Source organism: Haliaeetus albicilla, chromosome 7 (assembly GCF_947461875.1).
Source record: "Haliaeetus albicilla chromosome 7, bHalAlb1.1, whole genome shotgun sequence".
Taxonomy (NCBI): Eukaryota; Metazoa; Chordata; class Aves; order Accipitriformes; family Accipitridae; genus Haliaeetus; species Haliaeetus albicilla.
The window spans coordinates 33,828,963-33,853,509 of record NC_091489.1 but is presented as its reverse complement, the minus strand read 5'-3'; the positions used below and the strand labels follow the sequence as shown (position 1 = coordinate 33,853,509).

General features: G+C 34.4%; 1 protein-coding gene across 1 annotated transcript in view; it reads right to left on the bottom strand.

The window, feature by feature from the left end:
* Nucleotides 1–24,547, bottom strand: part of USP34 (ubiquitin specific peptidase 34) — a 141,479-nt gene that overhangs the window by 55,097 nt on the left and 61,835 nt on the right. The window contains exons 14-35 of the mRNA XM_069787621.1: nt 24,261–24,391; nt 23,091–23,707; nt 22,409–22,623; nt 20,544–20,659; nt 20,335–20,462; nt 19,105–19,194; nt 18,175–18,270; nt 16,983–17,065; nt 15,843–15,997; nt 14,833–14,946; nt 13,800–13,899; nt 13,506–13,665; nt 12,942–13,068; nt 12,698–12,845; nt 8,282–8,382; nt 6,580–6,789; nt 5,854–5,979; nt 4,944–5,066; nt 4,742–4,825; nt 4,340–4,426; nt 2,365–2,565; nt 955–1,037 (exon numbers count right to left, since the gene is read on the bottom strand). Coding sequence (XP_069643722.1) covers nt 955–1,037; nt 2,365–2,565; nt 4,340–4,426; nt 4,742–4,825; nt 4,944–5,066; nt 5,854–5,979; nt 6,580–6,789; nt 8,282–8,382; nt 12,698–12,845; nt 12,942–13,068; nt 13,506–13,665; nt 13,800–13,899; nt 14,833–14,946; nt 15,843–15,997; nt 16,983–17,065; nt 18,175–18,270; nt 19,105–19,194; nt 20,335–20,462; nt 20,544–20,659; nt 22,409–22,623; nt 23,091–23,707; nt 24,261–24,391 — 3,295 coding nt within the window. The remainder of the gene's footprint in view (nt 1–954; nt 1,038–2,364; nt 2,566–4,339; nt 4,427–4,741; nt 4,826–4,943; nt 5,067–5,853; nt 5,980–6,579; nt 6,790–8,281; nt 8,383–12,697; nt 12,846–12,941; nt 13,069–13,505; nt 13,666–13,799; nt 13,900–14,832; nt 14,947–15,842; nt 15,998–16,982; nt 17,066–18,174; nt 18,271–19,104; nt 19,195–20,334; nt 20,463–20,543; nt 20,660–22,408; nt 22,624–23,090; nt 23,708–24,260; nt 24,392–24,547) is intronic.

The window sequence follows — 24,547 nt, the reverse complement described above, 5'->3', positions numbered from 1 at the left end:
AAAAAAAGAAGATGATGTAAATGGAACTAAGAACTGACCCCTACAGAAGAAAGCTAGTATTCTTCATAAAGAACCACACTTTGAACAAACATTTGCAAGCTTTAGACAAATTTTAAATGTATTTACTTACATTTTTATAAATTGCAATAAAAGGTTATGAAACCAAAACCATACTATATATATATTTAAAATTATTCCTGCAACTCAACTAGAGGTTAAAGTTAGGCACACTTGCAGACTTGACTGGAAATGCTCTGAATGTCTTTAACAATCTTTTTAAAGTATGGTGAAACACACTATCCATTACTCAGAATCAAGTAATTCTACAACAGCAAATGTAGCAAAAAACCTGACCTCCCCACCATCAGTCCAACTGTCATGATGCAGTCTTACACAGAATTGCTTTTCTCAGGACAAAAGGCAAAAAGTACAAAAATCTCTAATAGTCCATTTCTGAAGGTAAAATTTTGCCTTCAGTACATGCACACTCACTAAAACAATACGGGTAATTTCAGCAGTAATAAGCTAATGTTATTAGGATGGGAAAAAATAAGTCAAAACCAGCAGACAACTAAAAACCTACAAGTGAATTTATTTCAATTTCTCCTTTACATTGGCTTGAAATTGAGAATGTTAATTGCTACAGAGAGAACAAATAAATAGTTTTGGCATGAGAATTTATGAGAGCATACCATATATAGTTCGTTGCTCTGTGTCTTATACCCTTATTATTGAGAGTTCTCGCCACTCTCCTCTCTCTCACTCCTCCTATAACGGCAGAATAACTACCAGAAGAAGTGACTAAGAAAAGCAAGTCTAATGCCTATAGACTTAAATTTCTGATATGGGTGTTAATGGGGACTACAACTGAAAGAGCTATTTACTTTATTTAAAGCAGCGATGAAAATGTGCACACTTGATTAGCTTTATTACAAAAATAAAAAGATGTTGTACCTAGGTGCCAAGTTGTCATATGTATAAGCAACTGACATAAGTCGCTGAATCAAACTGGTTCCCTGGACAAGTACAAGAAACACCTTTAAAAATTGAAGTCAAAAGAAAAAAAAAAAAAAAACAAACAGTTAATATAACAACAAGCTTTTTGATCTGTTTTTACATTATATACACTGTGTGAATCTAAAACAAACCCACCTGTGTAGAGGGAGGAAGAGCAAAAGACAAATCATAGCATCTCCATAGTTAAAACTTATATTGTTTTTCATTAAAGCGGATCTAAAATCCTGTGTTTCATTGACTAAGTCTAGATGCTAAAATGTCATTCTATTTCTCTGAGAAAGAAAATTTAACTGAATAGAAAAATCAACCATTTACTCAATCCTTTTATTAAAAACACAGTATTTTTTTTAAAAGCATAGACTATTCATTTCCTTTTAAAAAACCTTAGGCTTGAGGAGACAGGGTTGAGGATGAGGTTTGATATGTAAATTTCACTTATCTCTGTGATCAACACATTTTATTGACTATATATTCACTTAAATTATTCAACTTTAGAGAACCTGACAGGCTACACAGAATTTTCAAATCAAAGTCTGAAGAAAGTCTTTTAAAATATTTGGATAGCAAATCCACTGCAATAAAAAATATTTATCAATTGACAATTAAAAATTTAAAATCAGTTATAGAAACTGGTAGCAGCATTTACACACAGCCAATGTTAAAAAATCCAATACATTTGATAATTTCCCTGTATCATAGTAGCTTTGGCAATTTAGGGATCTGTTTTGTCAAAAATAACTAATACTTAAGGTCTTTCCATGTATGACTATGACAAATAGAAGTCCAGCTCCAGCTCACAGTTCAGATACGCACTTTCTGGCAATCACAGCTGGTCCTGTGCCCAAGATCAATTGATTCACAGTGAACGTATCTCTGATGCTAAAATACTACATTTGCTTGGTCTACATTAGGAAACTAGCATGCAGGAATCTGGTAGGAAGGTTTACAGGTTTAGGTAACTTTACCATACACTCACTAAGGAGGAGGAGGAATCTCAAATGGATTAGTGAGGATAGGGACAGCCCATATAACAGGTTACCATAGGAAAAAAAAAAAAAAAAGGACTAATTAATTTGGAAAACAAAATCTAAGAAATCTGGATAAAGCACTGGAATTCTGAATTCCCAATTCATGTGCTCACCAATCACCAAAACCCCTTCTGGTTCCAGCTTTTAAAGCTGCCAGGTTTAAAGTAATTAAAATACTTTTTAGAGAAGAACATGTAGGATATAGATTAATATTAGCAACTTTTCTGCTACATTATTTCATTACGATAACAAAGGCCTCGGACAACAAAGGAGTCATTTTTCTAAAGTTCACAAAATGGGCACACTGTTTATCTCTTACCTCTGTTAAACGAGGTATATGAAGGCCCTTTGCATGGTCACTTGCAGTCTTCCTTGATTTGCCTGGCCATGTTCTTTTTCTGTGACTCTCCGCTACACCAGACCAGGCAAAGACATCATGGTAAGCTAAATCCAGATCTGAAGGATCAACTGCAAACTGGCATATCAGCTTCAGCAAGCAAGCAAGACAGTCTAGCTGCCACTATGAGTAAGAAGAAAATGAAATTTTATTTTTTCAGGGATTTATGTTACAAATAATTCTATGCCTACTACAAAATTTGAAATTAAAAGCTTAAGTAAGGTATAAAGGATGAACGGCTATAACTAACTAGCAAAACCTCACCAGAATAGACACTAAAGAGGAAGGGTATTAAAAAAAATCTTACTTCTTATAATGAAAACATTTTCACAATCTAGTCCTATTAACAGGCGCATTCAAGGTTATTATTGAGTGCACGAAATAACACAGAGGAAATAGTACAGGAGTTAAGCTCAACAGTTAAGAGCCCTTCCTGCATAGTATTCAATTATAACGCAGGGTATAAAGTATGGTATACAGAAATGCTTTCAAGTTGAATATATTTAACCATGCAGAGACAATACATACCAGCTTAAAAATACCATTTTGTATTGTAACATCTCCAGTTGGATGAAAACTGACAATTCATTTTGTAACTTTTGAGATAATTTTCATGGCTCTTAACTATGTGGCTATGACCAAATATAGCACCTGCTCAGCTCCGCCAGAAGAACGTGCATTATGAGAGTAAAATTAACAAAAATAGAGCACCATGTCACAGCAACACGTGAAGCAGGTCAGCTATCTAGCACCTATACATGCATAAGTCAGGACTCTGTACTAAGGCACTTAGTTGCAGAATCTGTTACTATTTTCAGAATGTCCTGCATACTTTCTGGGCAGACCAATAAAAACAATCATACAAACTTTTGTTTATATACTGAACAGAGAGAATGACAATTTGTTTCTAATACTGAAATAATTTTAGAACAAATACATCAAAATCAGTTAAAAGCTATCAAATTTTTAATAAGAGGTACACCTGCCTTCTTTTTAGCATTTCAGTAACTGTCATCAGCTTTGTACATACACGTGTATGCTTGTTCATCTACATCTTTTTATGTACATATGACTCAGAGCTTGAGATATTTCAATTTTTTTTTAAATCAAATGCCATAAAATTGAAAATAAAAGAAAAAAATTAACTCTAATGAAAAAAGTTTTCATTACGATATGAATTTAGCTCAGATTAGTAACAGAATAATGATGAAAAAGACATTCCATAAGAACAACTACTAATAACGTTCATTATTGAAGAGTGTCTTTGTTAACACCATAGCCACAATGCTACCACTTTTGTCTCAATGCCATCAAGGGGAAATGGTATTTCTTGGCCTCTTCAGAGGAAAAGATAATTAACGGATCACTGCTTTTATAACAGACTATAATAAAAGTTTCCAAATAACAAGCTTCCCTAAAATAAGCAGAAAAAAGGCAAAAATAAAGTACCCCCTTCTTGTTTGGCAGATTTTTACTTATTTAAAGAAGTGTGATAAGCAATAGTATTATCAATGCAGTTGCAATCATTGCTGAAGATGGAACCCAGTTTTTTTCTCTAAGATATTCCCATGATCTACAACTTTATGTTCTACAAACTAGTTTTTTTTAAGACTGGACAAAAAATTAAACCAAAAATACACAGAAAAATGCAAAGGGTGGTTTTAAAATACAAAAAAGCAGAAGTATCAAGATTTTTTTAAAGACAAAAAATCTTTCCAGGAATATAAAATATTCAAGAAAAAAAGATGCTATTGCATAGACTCTGGTGGTTTCAATTATAGAATTCATTTATTCCACTTACAACAGAAAAGCAGTTATAACGAAGGCTGAAAGTAATGAATGTCTTTACAAATGACAGCTATGTTATTCCAGAGAAAAAGGGTGAATGAACACCTACCACAGTCCATGATTCCTGTTCTTTAGGCTCTAAGATTCCAGAATTGAAAATTTCTAGTAACTGTTGGAGTCCTCCAGCAGCAACAAACTGTAAGTATATTATGGAACCAATGTGAGAAAAGCAAATACAGAAATATCACCAAGTTCAGTTAGATACCAACCTAATCTTTATAAATAAATAAATGATAAACTTTTCAGTTGGATATTTTACGAAAAACAAAATAAATAGTTGTACACAACTATGACAAATTTACAGGCACGATAACACAGAAAACGTTAAAATGTTACACCTAAATTTGAGATCAAAAACTCTAAGGTAGATAATGTTTTAAATGGGTTTTCATTTCTTATCTTTCTTGAAAAACTACATTGGATATCACAGAATACTGCAGGAAAATCAAACCTTGCAGCTCCACGTGTTTTTACTATTTTCTATTTGATCTTCACTCGAATCATCAGAGTCTGGGTAAAGATCGCTATAACTTCCCTAAAGAAAAACAAGAACAGTTCATTGTAAAAACAGTTAAAATACTGCAAGTAACTCATCAATATATACTTTGGTTTCAGAGAGGAAAACATATATTCTGTGCAAGAAACTCTATTACCGTAGATTCACGTCTTATTCTCCTGTTGGGCTTTCCCAAAGCTTCAATAATTTCCAGGGCGTACAAAAGTTTATGGGCACTTTTTATTCGCAGAAGATCCTTCCAGCTAAAGCCATCATTACCCTTAAAAGATAAAAAAAAAGTCAGAAAACAACTAACACAATTATATGTAATGCTGATCTATCTAAAAAATGCACGGAGAGGATTTTTAGTGACATTGACAAATTATTTTGGTTTTAATTTCATCTATTATTTAAAATTAGACAATTACAAGCATATTTCTATACATGACTAACAATTTGAATAATGTGCATTCAGCAATGAGATTTGAGTAAACCTCCAACAAGCTAAGGTACACACAATTTTCAGGTAGAGGAAGCCAAATGTTATATTCTAAATTGTAACTTCCACCAAAATTTTGATGCATGTGGCCATAAAGAACTGTAATATCTAAAAACTGTTAACATGCAATTTCAACAACTTTAAAAGAGGCAAAATTTTCATCTATAGAGCAAGAAAACAACTAGGTAAGTACCCATGTTTTGATAGTATAGAATAGAATACAGTACAAAAGGATCACTATCACAACAGTCATAATGTTAAAGCAAGGCTGCAGATGAAGAAACTGCTGTTTCAATTAAAGCGAAAAGACTTTGACAATTAGTACTGACTATTCATTTATTAAATAATTTTTTAAAAGAAGTCATAAAAACAAACTTTGGGAACTAAGCTGACATGCCTGTTTAATTTAATAAGAATTATTAGGTTTGTTTATCAGGTTTACTTGTGTCTCAGCACACTTAACTTACTATTTAACCTTCCTACTTGGGGAAAATTCAACTAAAACACTAGACAATAAAACTCCATGTGTAATAAAGATAAACATGTAAAACAAGCATTCTTTGTTCACCTGTTCATCTGAAATGTTCTGGAAGGCCTGCAACATATTAGGACATGTTGGCAGAAGCATTAACAGTTCCCAGACACGTCTGGATAGGTTTTCTGCATGGAGATGGAGTTCTTCGCACCTTGCGCTCTGACAAACCATAGAACAACCACTCTTATTGTGAATTTCATTGTACAAATAAGATTTCAAAGTCCAAAAATGTATTTATTCTTAATTAAGAAGCTCTTTCCTATCTAATGTAAATCCATAAATAGAACACGATAGTTGAAGTCTCACTGAACCTGCAAGAAACTAAGTTCCATTATCTTTACAGCGTATCATGTATTTTGAAATATTTGAGTGTAAACAAAACTTAAAAAAATACTGGTTCGAATATACTAGCGGTTATTTAGTTTCCCACAAGCTAATGATAGCATATAAGACATAAAGCTTGAGTTTTTGCAATAAAACCTTTCGAAACCTTTCTTCAAGCTAATTCCCATTATTAGTTACCACATCTATTTAAATAATCAATGCTCTTTCTTAGGAATTACTTTTTTTATAGCTTCTACAGTATTTAGAGCATTTAAAAAATAATGATAATTATAACATACGTGAAATGTGAACGCACAGACAATAAACGTATCTAGCAATTGGATAGAGTACACAAGAAGTAGGCTAGATAGGAAAAATAGATCCAATTAAACAAAACTTAAATGTAATTATTCTAATAAAATTACTCTAAATTACCTCGCTATCTTCCATAGCCACTTCTCCAGAAGGAGGCTTAAAAGAGGCAAGCATCTCTAACAGATCAAAAAGGGTGGTAAGATGAGGTTCTTGCAGGAGTAAAAGCATTGGAATGTTGTCCTTCTGAGGAGGAGGGAGGCAGGATGCTGGAAGCTGAACACCTTCACCTTTACGTTCTCTCCTTGGTGCGCCCAGGGATACAAACACCATCTAGAAACAGAAAGAAACAACAAGGAGGAGAGACACAATTTAAAAAATTCATATGATAAACCATGGAATGTTTTCAACAGGATCATAATTAAGAACTTAAAGATACATTGATATCTTTGTTGTCATATCTTTAATGAGCAGCATTTTGAGCAACTGCCATAATTAAAGCTTGGGTTTGCTTTCATTTAAGGCATTCATGGTATAGTTGTATACACTTTGCTGTTGTTACAGTAGATGGTCCTGTTTCCTTGTCCCTCATCCCTTATTTTGCCATTCAGGCTAGAGAGACTCTAATACTGGTCTGAATTCTCAGTACATTAATGAAATGGCACAAAAACTAATACAGAGAAAAAATGATATAAATTGGCTCAAAGGAACAGAAGAATGCTAGTGAGGGCACAGCAACACAACTATCAGTGTAGCTGGAAAAGCAGACATTTGTTATACTGGCCTAACCACGTTGTGGAAAGCCATTCTCAGATGAACTGCTCCTGCTGACTAGTTATCGCCTCCATATATTGATCACACCCAACCATTCAAACTGAATGCTACTGCTCCTCCAACTTCTGCAAACTTAAGAATTCATCTGATTGCACCATAGTTCAATTCTGTACAATGATCTATGTTAATAAAAAAAAATATATATTAAAAACTGGTTTTGCTTTTGAATTAACCCAATTCATTTAGCAAAAAGAACTAACAAACAATCAAAGATGTAGTTCAACAGATCACCTGATTTGGAACCACAAGAGTCAAGATACACTATGTGCTACAATAGCTAACAGCCAGCAATAGCACATGTAAGCATATCAGCCAGTAATAATCTTTCTAAAAGGATGTCAGCAGATCCCTGAAGGTGTACAGTGTGAGTTTAGTTTTCCTTTAGATAGAAAGAACTTATGTGATGATCTGCTGGTAAGTGTTTTTACAGTCCCACCTCCCCAAAACAGTTATGGTGTCATTCACACTTAGACAAATCAAATCAGGCTTTGCCATACTGTTGACTACAGCAAACTTAGGAGTAGACCACTCTAACAGGAACTCTGAATTGAGATTAAAAATTACAGATGAGCATTAAAAAATGCTTCAGATTTAACCTGTGAAAGTAGAGAGCTAGTCACTGCAACTATAGAATTAGTATGCGTTCAACAATGCAGACAAAAAGTGGGTATTTGATTCTGTTTTCACTGGCCCCTTGTTTTCCTTGATGAATGAAAAAACCCTGAAATTTTTCTTTTATTCCTTGAGTTTTCACATCTACTAACTAGAATTTTAAAATTCTTCATTATTTTAAAGATTGACAACAGCACGGGCTGACAGCATCAGTTTGAACTTACAGGAGGCACGTAGAGACAACTAGTTTCAGAAAACTATAGGATGCTCCCAAAGAAAAGTATACCTTCCTCCACCACTACATATATCAGCTACACAAAACAAAGGCAACATATCAACCAATCTTTTTCAGTGACTGCTATCTATATGCTGGTAATACCTGCATATCCTTAAAACCCAATTCATGAAGTGTTTTTTCATCATAATCAGTTGTCAGTTCATGCCCAGATGAAATCATTCTCACAGGTCCCATGAGGCCACCTAGGATAAAAACATACTTCAGTAAATTTCTGGAATCATAGTTTTATTTTCTAATGAAAGTGCTAATACTTGTTTTTAATAGTACACCCTTCAGCAGCAATTAAAATGAGGCAAAAACTTAATGCATTTCTTTACAAAACCAGGTTATTACGTTAAACTAAATTTACTTGCGTGTATTCAGAAATAACCTTTTCAGTAACAGTTTGCCCAATCTTGTAGTGAAAAGTGTTCACAATGCAGATTAAAACAAGCCTTCCATATTTTGTAGTAAATTATGCGATGCCAGGGAAGATAATGGAAAAAAATTGTGATCAGCAACAAAATCCCTTTTTATCACACACCTGTGATAAAGTCAGCAAAGGCAAAGCAGCAATGATTAATCTTACTTAAATGTAAGTTGGAACTGAAGATGTCATATACTTCAGAGAGGAAAAACTGAGAACACCCTTCAAAGAATTCTCAACATTGAACAAGAAATCTGAACAATTAAAAGATTAAGAATTTAATTTCATTTGTCACAGACAATCAAGCAGTAACCAAGAATTACAATGCACAATAACTTTATATCTCAGAGTACTCGTATAGTTCTAACCACCAATTCTGGTGCATAAAGATATTTGTCATGGATTGAAATTTGCTACGCATTTCAGCCACTGTTCTTAAAAGTACACTTTTCCCAACATTAGGCCCTGATCCTCCACACGAGTGAAGAACAGCTTTACACTGCCGCTATACTTCAACATTGGGATTTCAATGAGGCTTCTTCAGAAAAGCCTATTTTTTTTTAACCTCCTGCAGAAATCTTGGGAAGTACTCAGAGTTTTGTAACTTGAAAGTGCTTCAAAACAGTCTACTATCTGGCTATAGGAACACAGTATTGAAAGACATGGGTTAAAACAAAACCAAAAAAAGCCTATGTATACGCAGCGAACTTAAATTTCATTCTTTTGCTGTCATAAAAGACATGCACAGTGTAGCGCATGCACAGTTAGCCTGCTACTTCTGGTAATTACTGAAAGCCCGTCATCTGCAGTCCGCAGCCGCACAGTCTCTGCTGATGTATGCACACAATAAATCCAGGTGATGCTTCCCAAAACCAGCTGAGATACACACACAAGTGCTGACATTTCCAAACTAGAACAGTACAGCGAGATGTACAAACAGTAACTTTGATGGGACTGCCAGATAAATGGAGGTATTGGGCAAATACATATGGTCCTCAAATCCTGCCCAAATAACATTTCTGGGATGTTCTTGGGAAAAACTGGATAGACAGCAGCTCTACAAAGACATCCGTCAGTTAACAATAAAACCATGAATGTTTTTTATGGAGTTGGGAATAATCTCACATATCTATCACTGTTCCCATCCTCCCCAGCTGACTGCTTTGAAACTTAGCAATGCAGTCAGACAAAATAATTTCAAAAAGATAAAGACAGGCAAACACATCATCCACAAAAATAATAGAGAAATCTAACATCCTCTGCACTTCAGCAAACTAGTAACAGAGTCCAGAAGAAAGAATACAATGAACAACCTGAGTGAGATGCAAATGCAATCTCACATTTCTCTGAGCAATGCAGATTTCAAATGAGCAAGAGATGTTACAGAACATATTGGGGTCTCAAAACAATTATGTGGTAAATGTCTGGTAAGCGGGCAAAAAAGTTTATTGTAGTGAGAGAGAATTAAAAGGAAGATTCAATAAATGTGAATGCATCTACCTCTTACAGATATGTTCCCAAAGTTTTGGCTAGTGGACGTTCTTAGATATTCCCTTGACAGAAGCATGATGGTAAAAACATCAGACATGTATTTGTAACTAATAAATGCTTTAAGGTTCTTTTAGCCTGTCTCAGAACCTGCAGCTTCATTTTCCAAAATGATAGTTACCTCACTTCTGTAACAATTTGTTTAACATTAATTTGCACTGTCTTCATCTTCTCAAACTAAATTTCGTTTTAAGACAACAGGTGTTAGATGTGACTGGTACCACTTCAGACATACCATTTGTTCATGAATCCCAAGAGCAGGAAAATGAAAATAACAATTTGTGCAAGGATGCTGGAAATGAAATGGCCATCTACACAGCGGTGAAAAGGCAGGCTCACAGGAGCACTAAAGAAGGCCAACAGCATAAGGAAGTGCTGGTCACAGTTAACAACAGATGAAACAAACAAAAGGCAGTAAAAAAAAAAAAAAAGTGCAAGACTAGAATTCCAAGAACCAAAAGTTGATGCAAAAATTCTGTTATCTCTATTTCGTGAAATTGAAAGCCCACCTGAGAAAACAACTAAAACCCAGTTAAAGACAATGAGATTTAGCTCTATAAGGACAAGACAAGGGAAAAAAATTATATTATGGCATCACAAGCCTTTAACTTTTACTGGAATTTGATAAACTCTGCTCAGATTTCTACCTAAGTTGATGAAATAATCACCATTTCAGGTTCCTCACCAGGAATTGTTTTTTGTGGTAGATTAACCAATACAGGTATATTAAAATGGACATAGTAAAGGTCACCAAGATAGAAGTGCGCACTATGTACCTGTGATGCAAAATGACCCAAGTTTTTAAGTGTAAACAGTCAATACACTGAACCATAATTCACAGAGATCTTTGTGACCAACAAAATGTTATTAGAAAGTCCTTTCTTTTTTTTAATCTATATAAAACAGTCCCCAAAATAGGGTACAGATGAGTAAAACTGAAGGTTTTAACCACAAGTCTCAGTTTCAGTCCTGTCTTCTCAAAATTACCAGTTGAAAAGTAAAAATCATGTGACTAGGTTATTCCAAACACACAGTGGCATGAAGAGAACATTGCAGAGACACTTCTTCAGGAGTTTGGTTAATAAGAGGTTGAGCCTCTTGCAGGATTTTATGCATCTATCAGACAACAGAGATATCAATTACAAGACAAAGCGCTTAGTGTCATTCATACAGGTTTTAAACCTAGCAAAGGGCAGTGGGTTTATGAATTGACAGATACAAATTTCATGGTTCTCCATGTTATGGTATGTTAATAATTAGCGTGATAAACACAGAACCCCTCCCCCAACATCCACAAAGTGTACAAAATTATGTATATCAGAACAGACACAAAAGACATTGTACATATGTAACATGACTGAACTGCAGCTGCCATAGGATTGCAATTCTGAATTTTCTGAATCATGTGTTTCCAAAATCCCAGCTAAAACAAAAATAAAAATTTCTGCTATGTGGCTATGCTTGGTGGAAAACAAGATTGTTTCTGCCCTAAAACAGCTTCTGACGAGTAGCTGGAAAAGGATTTCACAAAGAAGGTAGTTAATATGTCTAAAATTCAGTCAGGTTTACTGACAGTGTGTCTCATTAAAACTTTTTTTTTAAAGTTGTTAAACTATGAAAAGAAAGCCAAATTCATGTTTACACATATCCTAATGGTCAGTGGTGTTGGAAAAAGATGTTCATGGACAGAATTTGTTCAGATAATATGCATTACACACTAACTCTTGCTCATAATAAAAAAGAAAGAAAACAAGAAAACATTGAGAAGATAATTCAAGAAACAGTAACATTTTGAACAGCACTAACTGGTAAGAATGCTATAACGTATACCATCAGTAGGATTTAGAAAACGTCCTCCTCCTAAAGGTTAAAGCAGAAATTTTCATTCACTCAAAAACACATAAAGAAAGGGAACAACAGGATGCATATTCATCACACTGTAAGGAAGCAATGACCATCTCAGGAGCAAGGTGACATTCCAAATTAAGAGCATCAAAAGAGGATGAATGATCATTTTTGCTACAGGATGATCATAAATTAAAAAGCAGTTACAGGAGTAAGGAAAATCTTACACCTGACTGGAATATATATATGTAGGGTATAAATTATGAATTGGAATTATAACTTCAAATTCTGAATCAATGGCAGAGCCAGAAATGTATACATTTCACAAAACATAGAATAAAAAGTTCTATGTAACAGAATCTCCATATTACAGAAAGCAATGTAATTAATTAAAACAACAATGAGAAGAAAAATAATGTGGGGGAAAGTCTATTGGGACTTGGAGCTTGGCTAGATCTAAGGCCTTTTGGCAGATCTACATTTTCTTTGCCATTTCAAATAAATGGTAGTGCTTAAGAAACAATGCTATTAATTAAACGAGAGGGTGATGCTAACTATAACTACAGCTAGAAGAAAATAGATCATAATGCTTGCTTATTCAGGATATCTGGGGAAGAAAAAGACCATAATCTTCTAAGCTGTAAATGGATGAACCCTTGTAAAGGCAAAAAACCACAAGTACAAGTCCTATAGCTTACCAGGGAAATCCCCTTTGCGGCTGCTTTGGCCAAACTCCTGAAGCTGTGCTTGTTGATTTATCTGCTCCTTCTGCAAATTTTCGTACCAATGGGTGACTTCTGCCCGTAGATCAGCTACCTGATCACTAGGATACATTTCTATAGTCATCTGAAATAAAACATGTATTTTATTTTTCAAAGCGCACAATGGACTTACTGAAATTTAACAATGTAAGATGTACTTGTAAAAAGGCTTTTAACTTACCTTGTCAGGAAGTCCAGCTGGCTGACATACAATTCTTAGTGGTAGTGACTGTTTGTCACTCAGGGCTTTCAAGTGACTGCTGATACCAGTGCCTTCAATTTGCCACTGTCTCAGATGATACGCAAACCTTAAGAAGCAGGTGAAAACATGGAAAAAGTATTTTTGTCAAAATCTATTTAACACAAATGTTTGATAAACAATGAGAGGAAAGACAAAGCTTGCACCTTTATTCACTGGTTTTATTTGTTGGCTTGTTTTTTTTCAAAATAACAGGAAGTTATTGATATTCTCACTATTTGTCAAATAAAACTAAAATAAGCTTCTTTGGTCAGGGATGGGGAAAAATGAACCACATCCATACATATTTATACAAGGACAAGGGCCAACTCTGGTAACTGTTTAAACTCATATATTACCTTTCACAATTATGCGTTACTGTCTTTACACAAAGAAAAACAAAAGAAACTATTACTTAAATTAGTAACAACTCACAACTCATTCATCATTACAATAACAGGAATAGAAATAAGTTCTGCATCCAAATATCTCAATAGAGCCATTTACCTTCTCCTAAAAGCCTCCAGGTGTGTCTTCAGCATTAAGAGTCCTCTTTCAATAATAGTCAGACTTGAATGAGAGTCTTGCTCAAGGTTACTAGAAGCTATCATCAGACTCTCCATACACTTGCTAATAAATTCCTGTTCTTTTTCCAGACCAGTTTTACCTGTAATACCAGTTAAAGTAAATTACAGATGCACAACTTTGGGACTATGCATTTTAATACTAAAAATAAAAAGAGGATAACGCTAGATATTCTTTAAAACATTTTAAATAGAAAACAAAAATAAAAATTCATACCATTGATATAATAAGAGTTGATATACTGGATAGCTGCTCGACTGACATCACCAGACTGTGCTCTTAAAGCAATACCCCAGAACTGGTCCATGCCACACAACTGCTTTGATAAAAGCAAAACAAACACAGAAACAAAACATTGCCTCATTATTTTACTGGGAGTGATGGTTTTCTGACCCAAGACATTTTATTTGCCTCTTGATGCAATTACTAAAATATTCAGTTTTTCCCTCTGCTTGGGCTTTCACCACTACACACATCAATTACTATAAAATTGTAACTTTTACAGAAATATTTTCATACTTTGAAGCATGAGAACTGGTTAAAAATCAAAAGCCTGAATTTTCTTTTTTGACATACAGGAATGCTTTTAAATGAAGCCTTAAAACCACAACTATTATTGGTATTCATTGCAAGAACAGAAATTTTAATAAAAAATTCTGTCAAATAATTCACAGAAAAATATCCTATACATTTTATTTCAAAGACAGTTTCTCTGTATGAAAAACTACAGAAGAAAAACTTCTAACATAAACTGAGATACATTTTACAACATTCTAGTCAGAATTAAATATGTCTAACAATGTCATCTGAATCTTATTTATAAAAGTAAATGTTACAAACCCATTCTTTAAACACAACAGTGAATACAGTTCAGTTATGCTAAGAATATGATAAACTGCACAAACATACGCAGGCAACAGGTATCACTTTCTTTGTGGTTTCCTATCTCTGCCTCTAGACACAAAAACCACACATGCTCAAAGTCATGAGGAAAGGTCAGGATCATTGGCCTCTTATTTTCATTTCACTGTCCCACATTTGGAACTTCTGAGTCCTCAGCTCCGAGGGCTCTCCTCAAGGCAGAAATCTGTACAGACCCCACCACTACAGGCTGTGACATTACTATCTCAAACCAGTAAACAATATTCAAGTCAGTAAGTTCTCAAGAGATATGTAATTGCAAATAATCAATTTAATTCTCCCCTTCCCTCAGAAAGAAGAATAACATGAGCACATAATCTAGGCTTACCTCTGAGTTTGAGCCACCATCATATGCACTAGTAGCCAATCGAGCCAAATTACACAAATGCTGGAAGAGGTTTAGGCCAGTCATACTAATAGTTTCAGGTTTTAGTTGTGGCATCTAAATAAAATGAATGCACTTTAGTATGGAAAAAAAAATTCATTGATGGAATGGATAGCAATTACAGGATATTTATTTCATTAGCACAGAAAAATGTCATTGTTACTACCATTCATATTTGAATGTAGTAGATCAATTAGAATTTATTCTTGCAAAAGATCACACTCTCTGAATTTTATATACGATACAAAAAATCAACTATAATTGGCTTAAAAAAACATCTCTTAGCTACCACTGATTTGGACTGTAACAGTGCAGAGGGAACAAAAATTATTATTGTAACATTAGCTACTTAACTTATCAGCAGCAGGACAATTTGTTAGCATACTTGACATGTCCGTTCAAAAAAATTCATACACTTATAAAACTAGACAAAAAACTGTGTAACCTTGAAAAAGAACTAGACTACATTAATTATTGCGCAATCCATCCATTTTGTAATGTCATCTGTTGAAATAGATGGGACCCCTTGCAAAAAGCTCTACTGCTGCATGTTCATATTTTCAGTGGACATATTGATGAGATTTATATGCCCCTCCCAAAAAAAGGAACAAGTCATTTTTTCAGTCAGGAAAGCTATATATCATAAAGGAAAGTATAGTTTCGGGTGGCCTTTTTTTTTTCAAATTGAAACGAAGTGCTACCTAGCTTCAGATACAACACATAGGCTATCTGCAAAGAAACACTCAAGTAAATACTAATGTGAAAAGAATTCATGCCAATCCATTCCCCTCTTCCCTCCAAGCAGAGAAAAATCACTGCATGACAAGTGGGGCCCTCCCAGACTACTGAAGACATATTTTTCATAGAAACAATTTTAAAAACATTAAATAGTGGTGATATGGAAAGAAACACTTTTACTAGAGTTATAAGGTTGCAATTAACTCTCTACATACCTTTTCCAAAAAAAGATGCTTATAAGTCTCCATACCCATAGCATGCTGATCTTTACTTCGTACTTGATTTAAGAACCAGTGTAGTGCATCATCGTAACATTCAGAATCTTCTACTAAGCAGTGCCACAGTATGTCCACTTGTTCTAAACTCAACCCTAAAATTAGGGAAATATTTTTAACTACTCCTTTATAACATCAAATATATAGCAAAATTCTACAAAACCCAAGAATACATACAGAAAAGTTTTTGTCAGAACAAGAAGTTTTTGCAAACAACAAAAGAAAAACACACCACCTACCAACTGTGGCTGAAAAGAGTATCTCTGTAACTGTTTCACTGCTTCTCCTTTCAAGAGAACAGTAGGTTTATTTTCTTAGCTGGCACATAAACATTTGTGATCTCAACAAATTTCTTTAAGAAGAATTGTGGCTATCCTATCAGCAATAGCAAATATGGTGTTACAAGTTTTTTTCTTCTCTTGGCTACAGATATTCTCATTCCTTCCTGTACTCTAATGACCAGAGGGACAAGCCATGCATTGTATGCCAACTTTTACTACCTATAATGAGAATACCCAAATGACTCCTCCCTTCAATCATTTATTAAAATGACCTCAATATACAATCAACTGAAAGTCTGTACAGAGCTGATGCTGAAACAACACTGAAGGCTATTAGTTTACAAGGGCTTAAGAAGAGAGCGGCCAAAAGAATTTTTGGAAGGGAAAGCCACCAAGGGTCACTAAAAACACAGAAAACTATGTTTGACTTTGAATTCCATCAGCCACATCAAAAGTGGAAAGTAAAAATTTCAGAGTGAAAAGATTTGAGCATCTGTATAGATCAACTATCATATAGAATGCTACTTTCACAAAAGTGTAAACCAATTTCTAACAGTATTAAAATATAAAGAATTATTCCTTTTTGGTATCACAACTTACTTACAGTGCACTCCAGTAAAAGATCTCTGGGAACGTTATGGATGTGAACCAAAATCTTCCTTCTTTTGAAACAGTATCAAAGATTATTTAAAATTGTATGTTTAAAATATCGTATTTATTTGAGCTAACATTGATTGTTAAGAACTATGTGAGCCTTACTATAAGGTGCTTCTCTGATAAGGTAATCTCAAATACTTACTGAAATGATCTGGTGATCCTAGAGTTGAAAACACACATGTCAGGAATTGAAGACGAACCTGAACTTCTGCACTGTGGCTGTATCTAAAATTTAAATTTGTATAAAAATGGAAGTTTATTTGTTTATTGTCATAACTTTTTTCCTACTCATACACATGCCTCTTAAAAGCTTAAATAATTTTTTCTTATAAGTTTCTTTCTGAGCTTCTAGTTCAGTATATAGTCTAGGCTCCAGTTGTACACATTACAGAACCACACCAAAAAAGTGGAATGACACACTAGTCATTACTAGATAAGGTACTACTGTTGTTGTTTTTTGGGGGGGTGGGAGTGGTTTTTTTTCGGTATACAGTCCAATTCAAGTGCATCATTTTGTCGTTAGCACCTTGCAGGATCCGACCTTAATTTTTTCCCTAACTTGTAAAATGCTGGTATTTCTACTCTGAATTTCCAATCCCAGCTGATATATATTCTCTACAAAAATATCTTCAAACATATTAACTTTATTCTATTTATAAGGTAGAAGCTTAATGGCCATAGGAAAAGAACAATGTATCATTTTTCCTGAATTTAAAGCAATTTAAACAGCTTTTGAAGTAATTCCTCACTAAAGCAATGTCCAATATAAAGCAGTATAATGAAGTAAATATTTGACCCATAAATAGCAACATTTTTCAGTTGTGGATGCCCATATTTACATATTGACTTTGACATCTGTCAAAACGTGAATAGTCTATTCCTCTGGGATTGGGAAGCTAGAAATTGTATCACTTGTATATATACACCTAATTTTAATCATACAGATTGGAAACTGCAGATGCAAGTGTTAAATAGAAAAAAACTACTGCAAAGGTTAATGATAAGAGATTGTAAAACTAAAACATTTGAATAGTTTTATGATACAAAATCACTTTAAATTGATTTAAATATATAAAATCTGTGTTTTATTTGTTAACAAATACACAACATAATGTTCAACAAAAATTACATGAGAGTTGTTACATGTTTTTTTTAAGGAAAAGGAAGCTATTTAAAATGTTATTGTTTTTACAGACCTTTGTCTCCCTAAGCATGTAATGTCCCTACAGAAACTATTTACTTATATGAACACATCAGAAGCACTGGAAGAAAAGCAGAAAAGAAACATCTAAACCCATAAAATATCAAACACTCAAAGCCAGTTGTGTACTTACAATGCATGTTTATGTCGTCCTTCCCTGACTGCCTGAATGTAGTGTACCAAATTATCAAAGAAAAGTTTCATCATATTAAGTTCCTTTTCTGCCCACCTGTGTCAATTTAAAGGGCAGAAAGTATTATGGTTTGCTTAAAAAAGATCAGAAAAGCTACAGAAGTGAGACAGCTATTATAGGAAACTTGCATATACATAAAACCAAAGTAAACATTCAATTTTCCATCTACCATGAATTCAGGACTATTTTCCAGTACAGTACTCTCTTCTTCCTTGTCATCCATAAGGCTCCACAATGTTGTTATTTTCAGGCATAGGACTGACAGAACACTCCCATTTGAGACCATGAAAACTGTTCCTAAAGCCCTAATTCAGCAAAAGTCTAAACTGGGCATATACTTAAATGTCATGTCAAAAATGCCAAGAAAAATTGCTGATAATCACTGTAATCCTTCCCAGAAGTTCCAGTAGTCCATTCTCTATAGTTAGACCAACTAGTTATATAGTTTGTTCAAGTAAGGAATGCTATATGATGTATCTTCACATTTTAAAGGTTTTCTTATAAACTAGATTTTTTTATTACTGAGAAACATTTGATATACTATCAGAACACAATGACATAACATCAAATTATTACAACCTTTTACAATATACTATTACTTGATGTCTAGTACTGTCTGCAAGTCCTTTGAGATGGGGGGGCGCGGAGATAAAAAAATACAAATTAGTCTTCACCTCAGTTATGACACTAGTGCGTATTATGAAGAAATCTAGGCCTGAGTGATTAGACAAGCTCAGGCCAGATAACAGACAGATGATAACCTTAGGTCATTATTAATTTGGACCACACTAAAGGAGCAAGCCTTGCAGCAGTTCCGTAAATGTCATCACCTCTGTTGGTCTAGTCTGTTGGGGACAGGGGGCTACTTACATTGTTATCCAATGTGTATCGTAACTGCTCCCAAATTGTTGAAATGTACCGAACAGCTTTGGAAGAAGACGAAGTGAAACTACTACTGATCTAAAGGAGAAAGAGAGAAATGACAACAATATATGATTGCTACAAAACTAAAATAGTCAATTTTAAAACTACTTTGAGAAGCTCAAGTTCAATGAGCAAACAGGCTAACTGAAAGCATTGGAGTTATCTGTGCGAAGTTCACCACATCATGTCAGCCAATTAGTTTTCTGAATCTGAACTACACATACTTCAAACCCTTAACATGTAATACCTTAGACACACAACTGTTGGACAGGTATAAAAATAAAACAGTATATGTTTTACTTATTCAAAATTAAATTTCAAAAGGTAAATTCTTATTTTTCAGTTTCATAATATTTATCTTTTAGAATTTCAGCAAAATGAGATTTTTTTTCTCCAGACAGATGACATAGCAGAAATAAATCTGCCTCAAAGTAATTATAGACACAAGTAGGTGTGTATTGTAAAACAACTATCTAGGAAAACTCAAGTGCATAAACTGCATGTAACAGAACTTTCATATCAGTAATAAGTATCTTCACATTTCTTTTATTAATTAATATCTCAGAATACTTGTAACATCCCACAGATACAGTTCTTAGCAAAAAGGTAACAACATAACACTGCAGGTGATGTCCAGCAGTTGATTGGTTGTATCAACAAAATAAATTCCACTTTTGCCAGTCTTCAAACTGTACAATCTCACAGCTTTGGCTGGTATTAAAACAAGTTATCTGAGGTCAAGGTATTACTTCTACCTCCATCTGCTTCTTCACAGAAATTAGACCCTACAACAGACTTGGTGGAAAAGAACTTGCCTGTTCCTCAGCCACTTGCATGTAAAATCTAAATATTCATTTCAAAATGCTTACGCTAGGGCACCTGACCTTGCACTCAACTGGCTAAGATGTGGACCCAACTTTACCAAATGGTAGGAAAGCAGTAACCTCTGGCAGGAGGGAGAACAGACAAATGCAACAATATGAGAAATTCAGCACACTGATAGAATAGAAAAATGGAACATCAGATATATTCATAACACCTTGAAAACTATTTTATACTTTTTCTTTTGTCTGGTTTAACTTGTCTTCCTGTAAAATTAAATAACTGTTATAGTCAACTTGGATTTCCTATATGTTACAAAAATAGATAAATGTAAAAACAGATAATTTAAGTTACCTGTTGTTTGCTAAATTTTCTAAGCAGCCTTCAATAAATCTCATTCGAATCTGTCTGTCAGTGAACCAGCATACTAAAGAACAGAGCAGCTTCTCTGCTTCATTTATTAACCCTTCAGAGAGATGAATCTACAGCAAGTAGAAAGAAAGGTCACTGAATAGTATAGTTTTTTTCTTTTAAAAAATATTATTTTCTGGTATTCAACTTACTGCATCTTCATCCTGGACAAGATCCCACAAAAGGGTATTTCCTTTCTTACAAACATTATCCAAATTAATGTCCGTCACCGCATTGCTATTATATTGATGTTTATGAACTGCTGGTCCTGAACAAAATATAAAGATCATTATGAATAAAGAGAAGGAACTATCTAACCTGAACATTATTCCCTAAGTGCATGAACAACAACATGCTTTATTTGTAAACTTGACTATTTTAAAGTGCATACAACAACATTGTAACTGCAGCCTTTTTCCACATATGGGTTCTTAAAAGAAGACAAAATGTTACAACCATACAGGAAGTCAACAGGACAGTTAAGCCAATGTTTATGCTGGTTTTGGCTAATGGCAAGGTGCAATAAAAACAGTACTGAAGAACTGCAAATGCAATTGCCTTTTAATTTGATTAGCTTTAATTTGTAGTGTAATTAAAATATTTCTTAAGTCTTTCTGCAGTGCTGTGGTCCAAAGGGAAGTATCTTTATAACTACCATGGTTGGAAAGCAAGAAAGAAGCACATTCCAATAAATTCCCCTTGTACTGCATGATGTCCTATATCTAACTACAAAACAGGAAAAACAAACACCATTTTTTATACACAATAGAGTATCAAAGCGCATGGTTTTAGAAACTCATCATGTTTTCATAAACACTGATAGACATTTTCTTTCTTCTATGTGGCCACAGCTGGCACCATTCATTTATCTACTATTTGATACTATTTTCATGTAACAGCAAAGTCAAGTAGAAAATTTAGATTACGCGCAGAACACTAATTATTTGCACGTGCAAAACTAGGGGTGTCAAAAATAATCTGCACTGCAGGCCTCAGGCTCAAACAATGATTTGGATCTTCAGTAATGTGTAATATCTATGGAAAACATTGAAAAAATATGCTGATTTACAGCACGTTTTAACTACAAAGTTTTAGTAGTTTATTCAACTCTGTAGCGTAGGAAAAAAAATCCTTCCCAATTTTCAATCTCAGGCTGAAATTATAGTTCAGTTCCACATAACAAGAAATGTTAAGCCTAAAGAAAAGAGAGACTTCTTACTCAACTGTGTTTCAGGAAAAGATATAAATAGTACTGGTTTTACTGTCTGCTGGAAGATAGCAAACTTGGTTCTCCCTGATCAGTGAAGAAAAATGTCAAACCCTCCCTAACCGTACCCTCCATTATATTTAAAAGGAGGATAAAACAGAAAATAAAGCTGCCACAATATCATATGGAAAGTTGATATAATTCTTGAGAAGTGTTTTAGTAGCATCTTAAATGGCACTCTGAAGTAAACTAGAAGATTTGGCAGTGTAAGATGCAATAGCATAAAATGCCCTTTAAGGCAAGCTCCCCAAGATAGCAAGTTAAATTTTAACTCATTTTTCCAAAATTATCCTCTGTACAACCCATTATGCTTAATTCATTTAAGATGACAAATGTACAGAATCACAATAAGATCCAGCCACCAGAAGAAAAATCGCATAAGGTTTCAAAGAGGGGAAAAAAAAAAAAAAAAAAAAAAAGAAAAAAAGCCAACAAAACCCTCGCATTTCAGTACCACCTTTCTTTTTACTTTAGTAACTCTTTAGTGCCTTTATTTGTTTTAACTTGCATTAAAAGGTCTAGTAGAAATGGGGGAAAAAAATTTAAAAAGGCAAACACAGCTACGTCTAGTGTAATACAAAAGTGCATCCCTTGGAGAAACAGCAAAATCTCAGTAGTCACTGTGGTTTCTTTGAGCAAATACACGTGTGGTTAAAATAATTTTATTATTTTAACTATTGGAGACTAATTAAAAATTATATAAAACCAAGTTAAGGTATAGTGTTTTTCTGTTTTCTTTTTATCACTTACCTTGACTAAGATGTTCATGATAGATAGAGGCAAGGTTAGGAAGGTGCTGCTGAAGGTGAGATGTTAGCTCAGCATGTGAATTAATCTGTACAAGCTCTTCTTCACAGCCAGACTCTTCCCCATCAAAATCAGCCATATTTTTCTCTGATTTTGCACTGACTTGGGAACTACTGCAACTGACATCATCTGCACTTAGCATATCATCAACCATATGCCTGTAAAAGAAGAATATTAGAATGGACAGTATCAAAGAGAAAGTTGTTTATAGCAGACTACAAGTGAGTAGACATCTCCCTAAAGCTAAAGTCAGGATGAATCATCTGTCTGAACAGCAGACCTTCATATGAATTTGAAAAACAATTACAGATAAATTGAAGGGCTCACTATCATGACAATTGTATTGACTTCTTTAATGTTAACTAAATACAGCATTTTCCAAAACAATTTTAACATTTTGTTAAACATTGTCTTATTTATTCAATACAAAACCTTGACAAAAATCTTTAATCAGATGCTAACAAAACAGATTACTGCGTAACTATCTGCAATAACTATCACCTCGATTAGACAAAATTATCGTAACTATAGCAAAACATCCATATACATTTCTGCCCAAACTGAGTGTTTTGCTACCACTTATTTCTGTTATAGAAGGAATCAGAAGAAATGTCAAGCTACCTACCCATCATGGTGGTGGTGGTGGTGGTGGTGGTGGTGGTGATGCTGTGGCCCAATGAACTGTCGACAGTTAAATAATTCATTTCCAATAGTTTCCCCAAGGAAGTCCCCTGTGTGAGTTATACAAGAATCTTGAGACCCTTGTGAAATGTGAGCAGTGCTCATTTCACCTGTCATATCATGCTCTGCATCCTCAGCATGAGAACAAGCATCTAGCATTCTAATTCGATTATCTACTGGTGTCACAGAGTCAGAGTTAAAAACATGGTCCTTTCCTGCCCCATTATTTGCACCACTCCTCTCTGATGCCCCTTGTGAATCTCCCAGACAAATGCCTGTTTGTGATTCCAGTTTCCTGCTTCGTAGATCTGTGCTCCTACTGCTTTTCTGGGGATTATGACTCCTATCTTCTTCCTCTTCGTCCTCCTCCTCTTTGAGAGCTTCAATATCTGCAATGTCTTCAGACTGCACCTCGCTGCCAGGGCTTCCAGCAGACTGGCTTGCATGACTGGAGTTTGCCTCATTACTGGATCCATCACTGTGGCCACTGCTACTACCAGGACCACTACTGCCATCCTCACCACTGTTGGCTGTCTCATCGGAGCTTCCTTGCATGGATTCCTGAAATTATTTTTTTTTTTTTTTAAGATTGATGGAAAATAACACACCACTGAAAATACATAATCAACATCATCATCCAAACACCATTCTTCATTTATGAGTGTGTCAAATCTACATGTCTTCATTCATTCTTTCTCAATTTGGTTGCCAATGACAAAATGCTCTGAGCAAGATTCACATTTAATAATTTAATTTTTGCATTACCTTACTTGTAACAGGCTATATATGCAGGCTTTGCACATACACAGTGACACACAAACAATACGTCATGCAATCCCTTACCAGAAGATTGATCTTACTGAAATACAATTTAAATGCAGGAATCTGTCTGAGGTGTTTTTTTGTAGCATCCTTGCTCATGGGCAAGGTACAATACATTCTACATAAACTGCACAGAACATAAGATTCTAGCTATCCACTATCCTGCTGCAGGTAAGCATACATGTTATGTACCTGTTCAGGTTTTGAAGTGATTACGGAAAAAATACTATTTCCATAGCTAATAATAGGCAACTCAGTAACAAAATTCACAGACTAAGATTTACACTCCTACCTCTGTATCTGAAAGTCGCTGCTGTACATGCTTTGTTCTGTTAATAAGCTGTTCCTCCATTTCAATATCACTGCCTCCACTCTGATGGGTGTCACTGTTGTCACTACTCTGAGGGCTTGCTGCTGGTGACCCTAGTTCAAAACCACATTTCCCAGTTATTTTGTGATGTATTTTAATTGGAATGTAACAGCATTACATAAAACTGCCCCAAATGTTGAACTCAACAGCATTCTTCCTGCAAACAGTTGAACAAGAGACATAACTCAAACAAAACGTGTACCTAAACA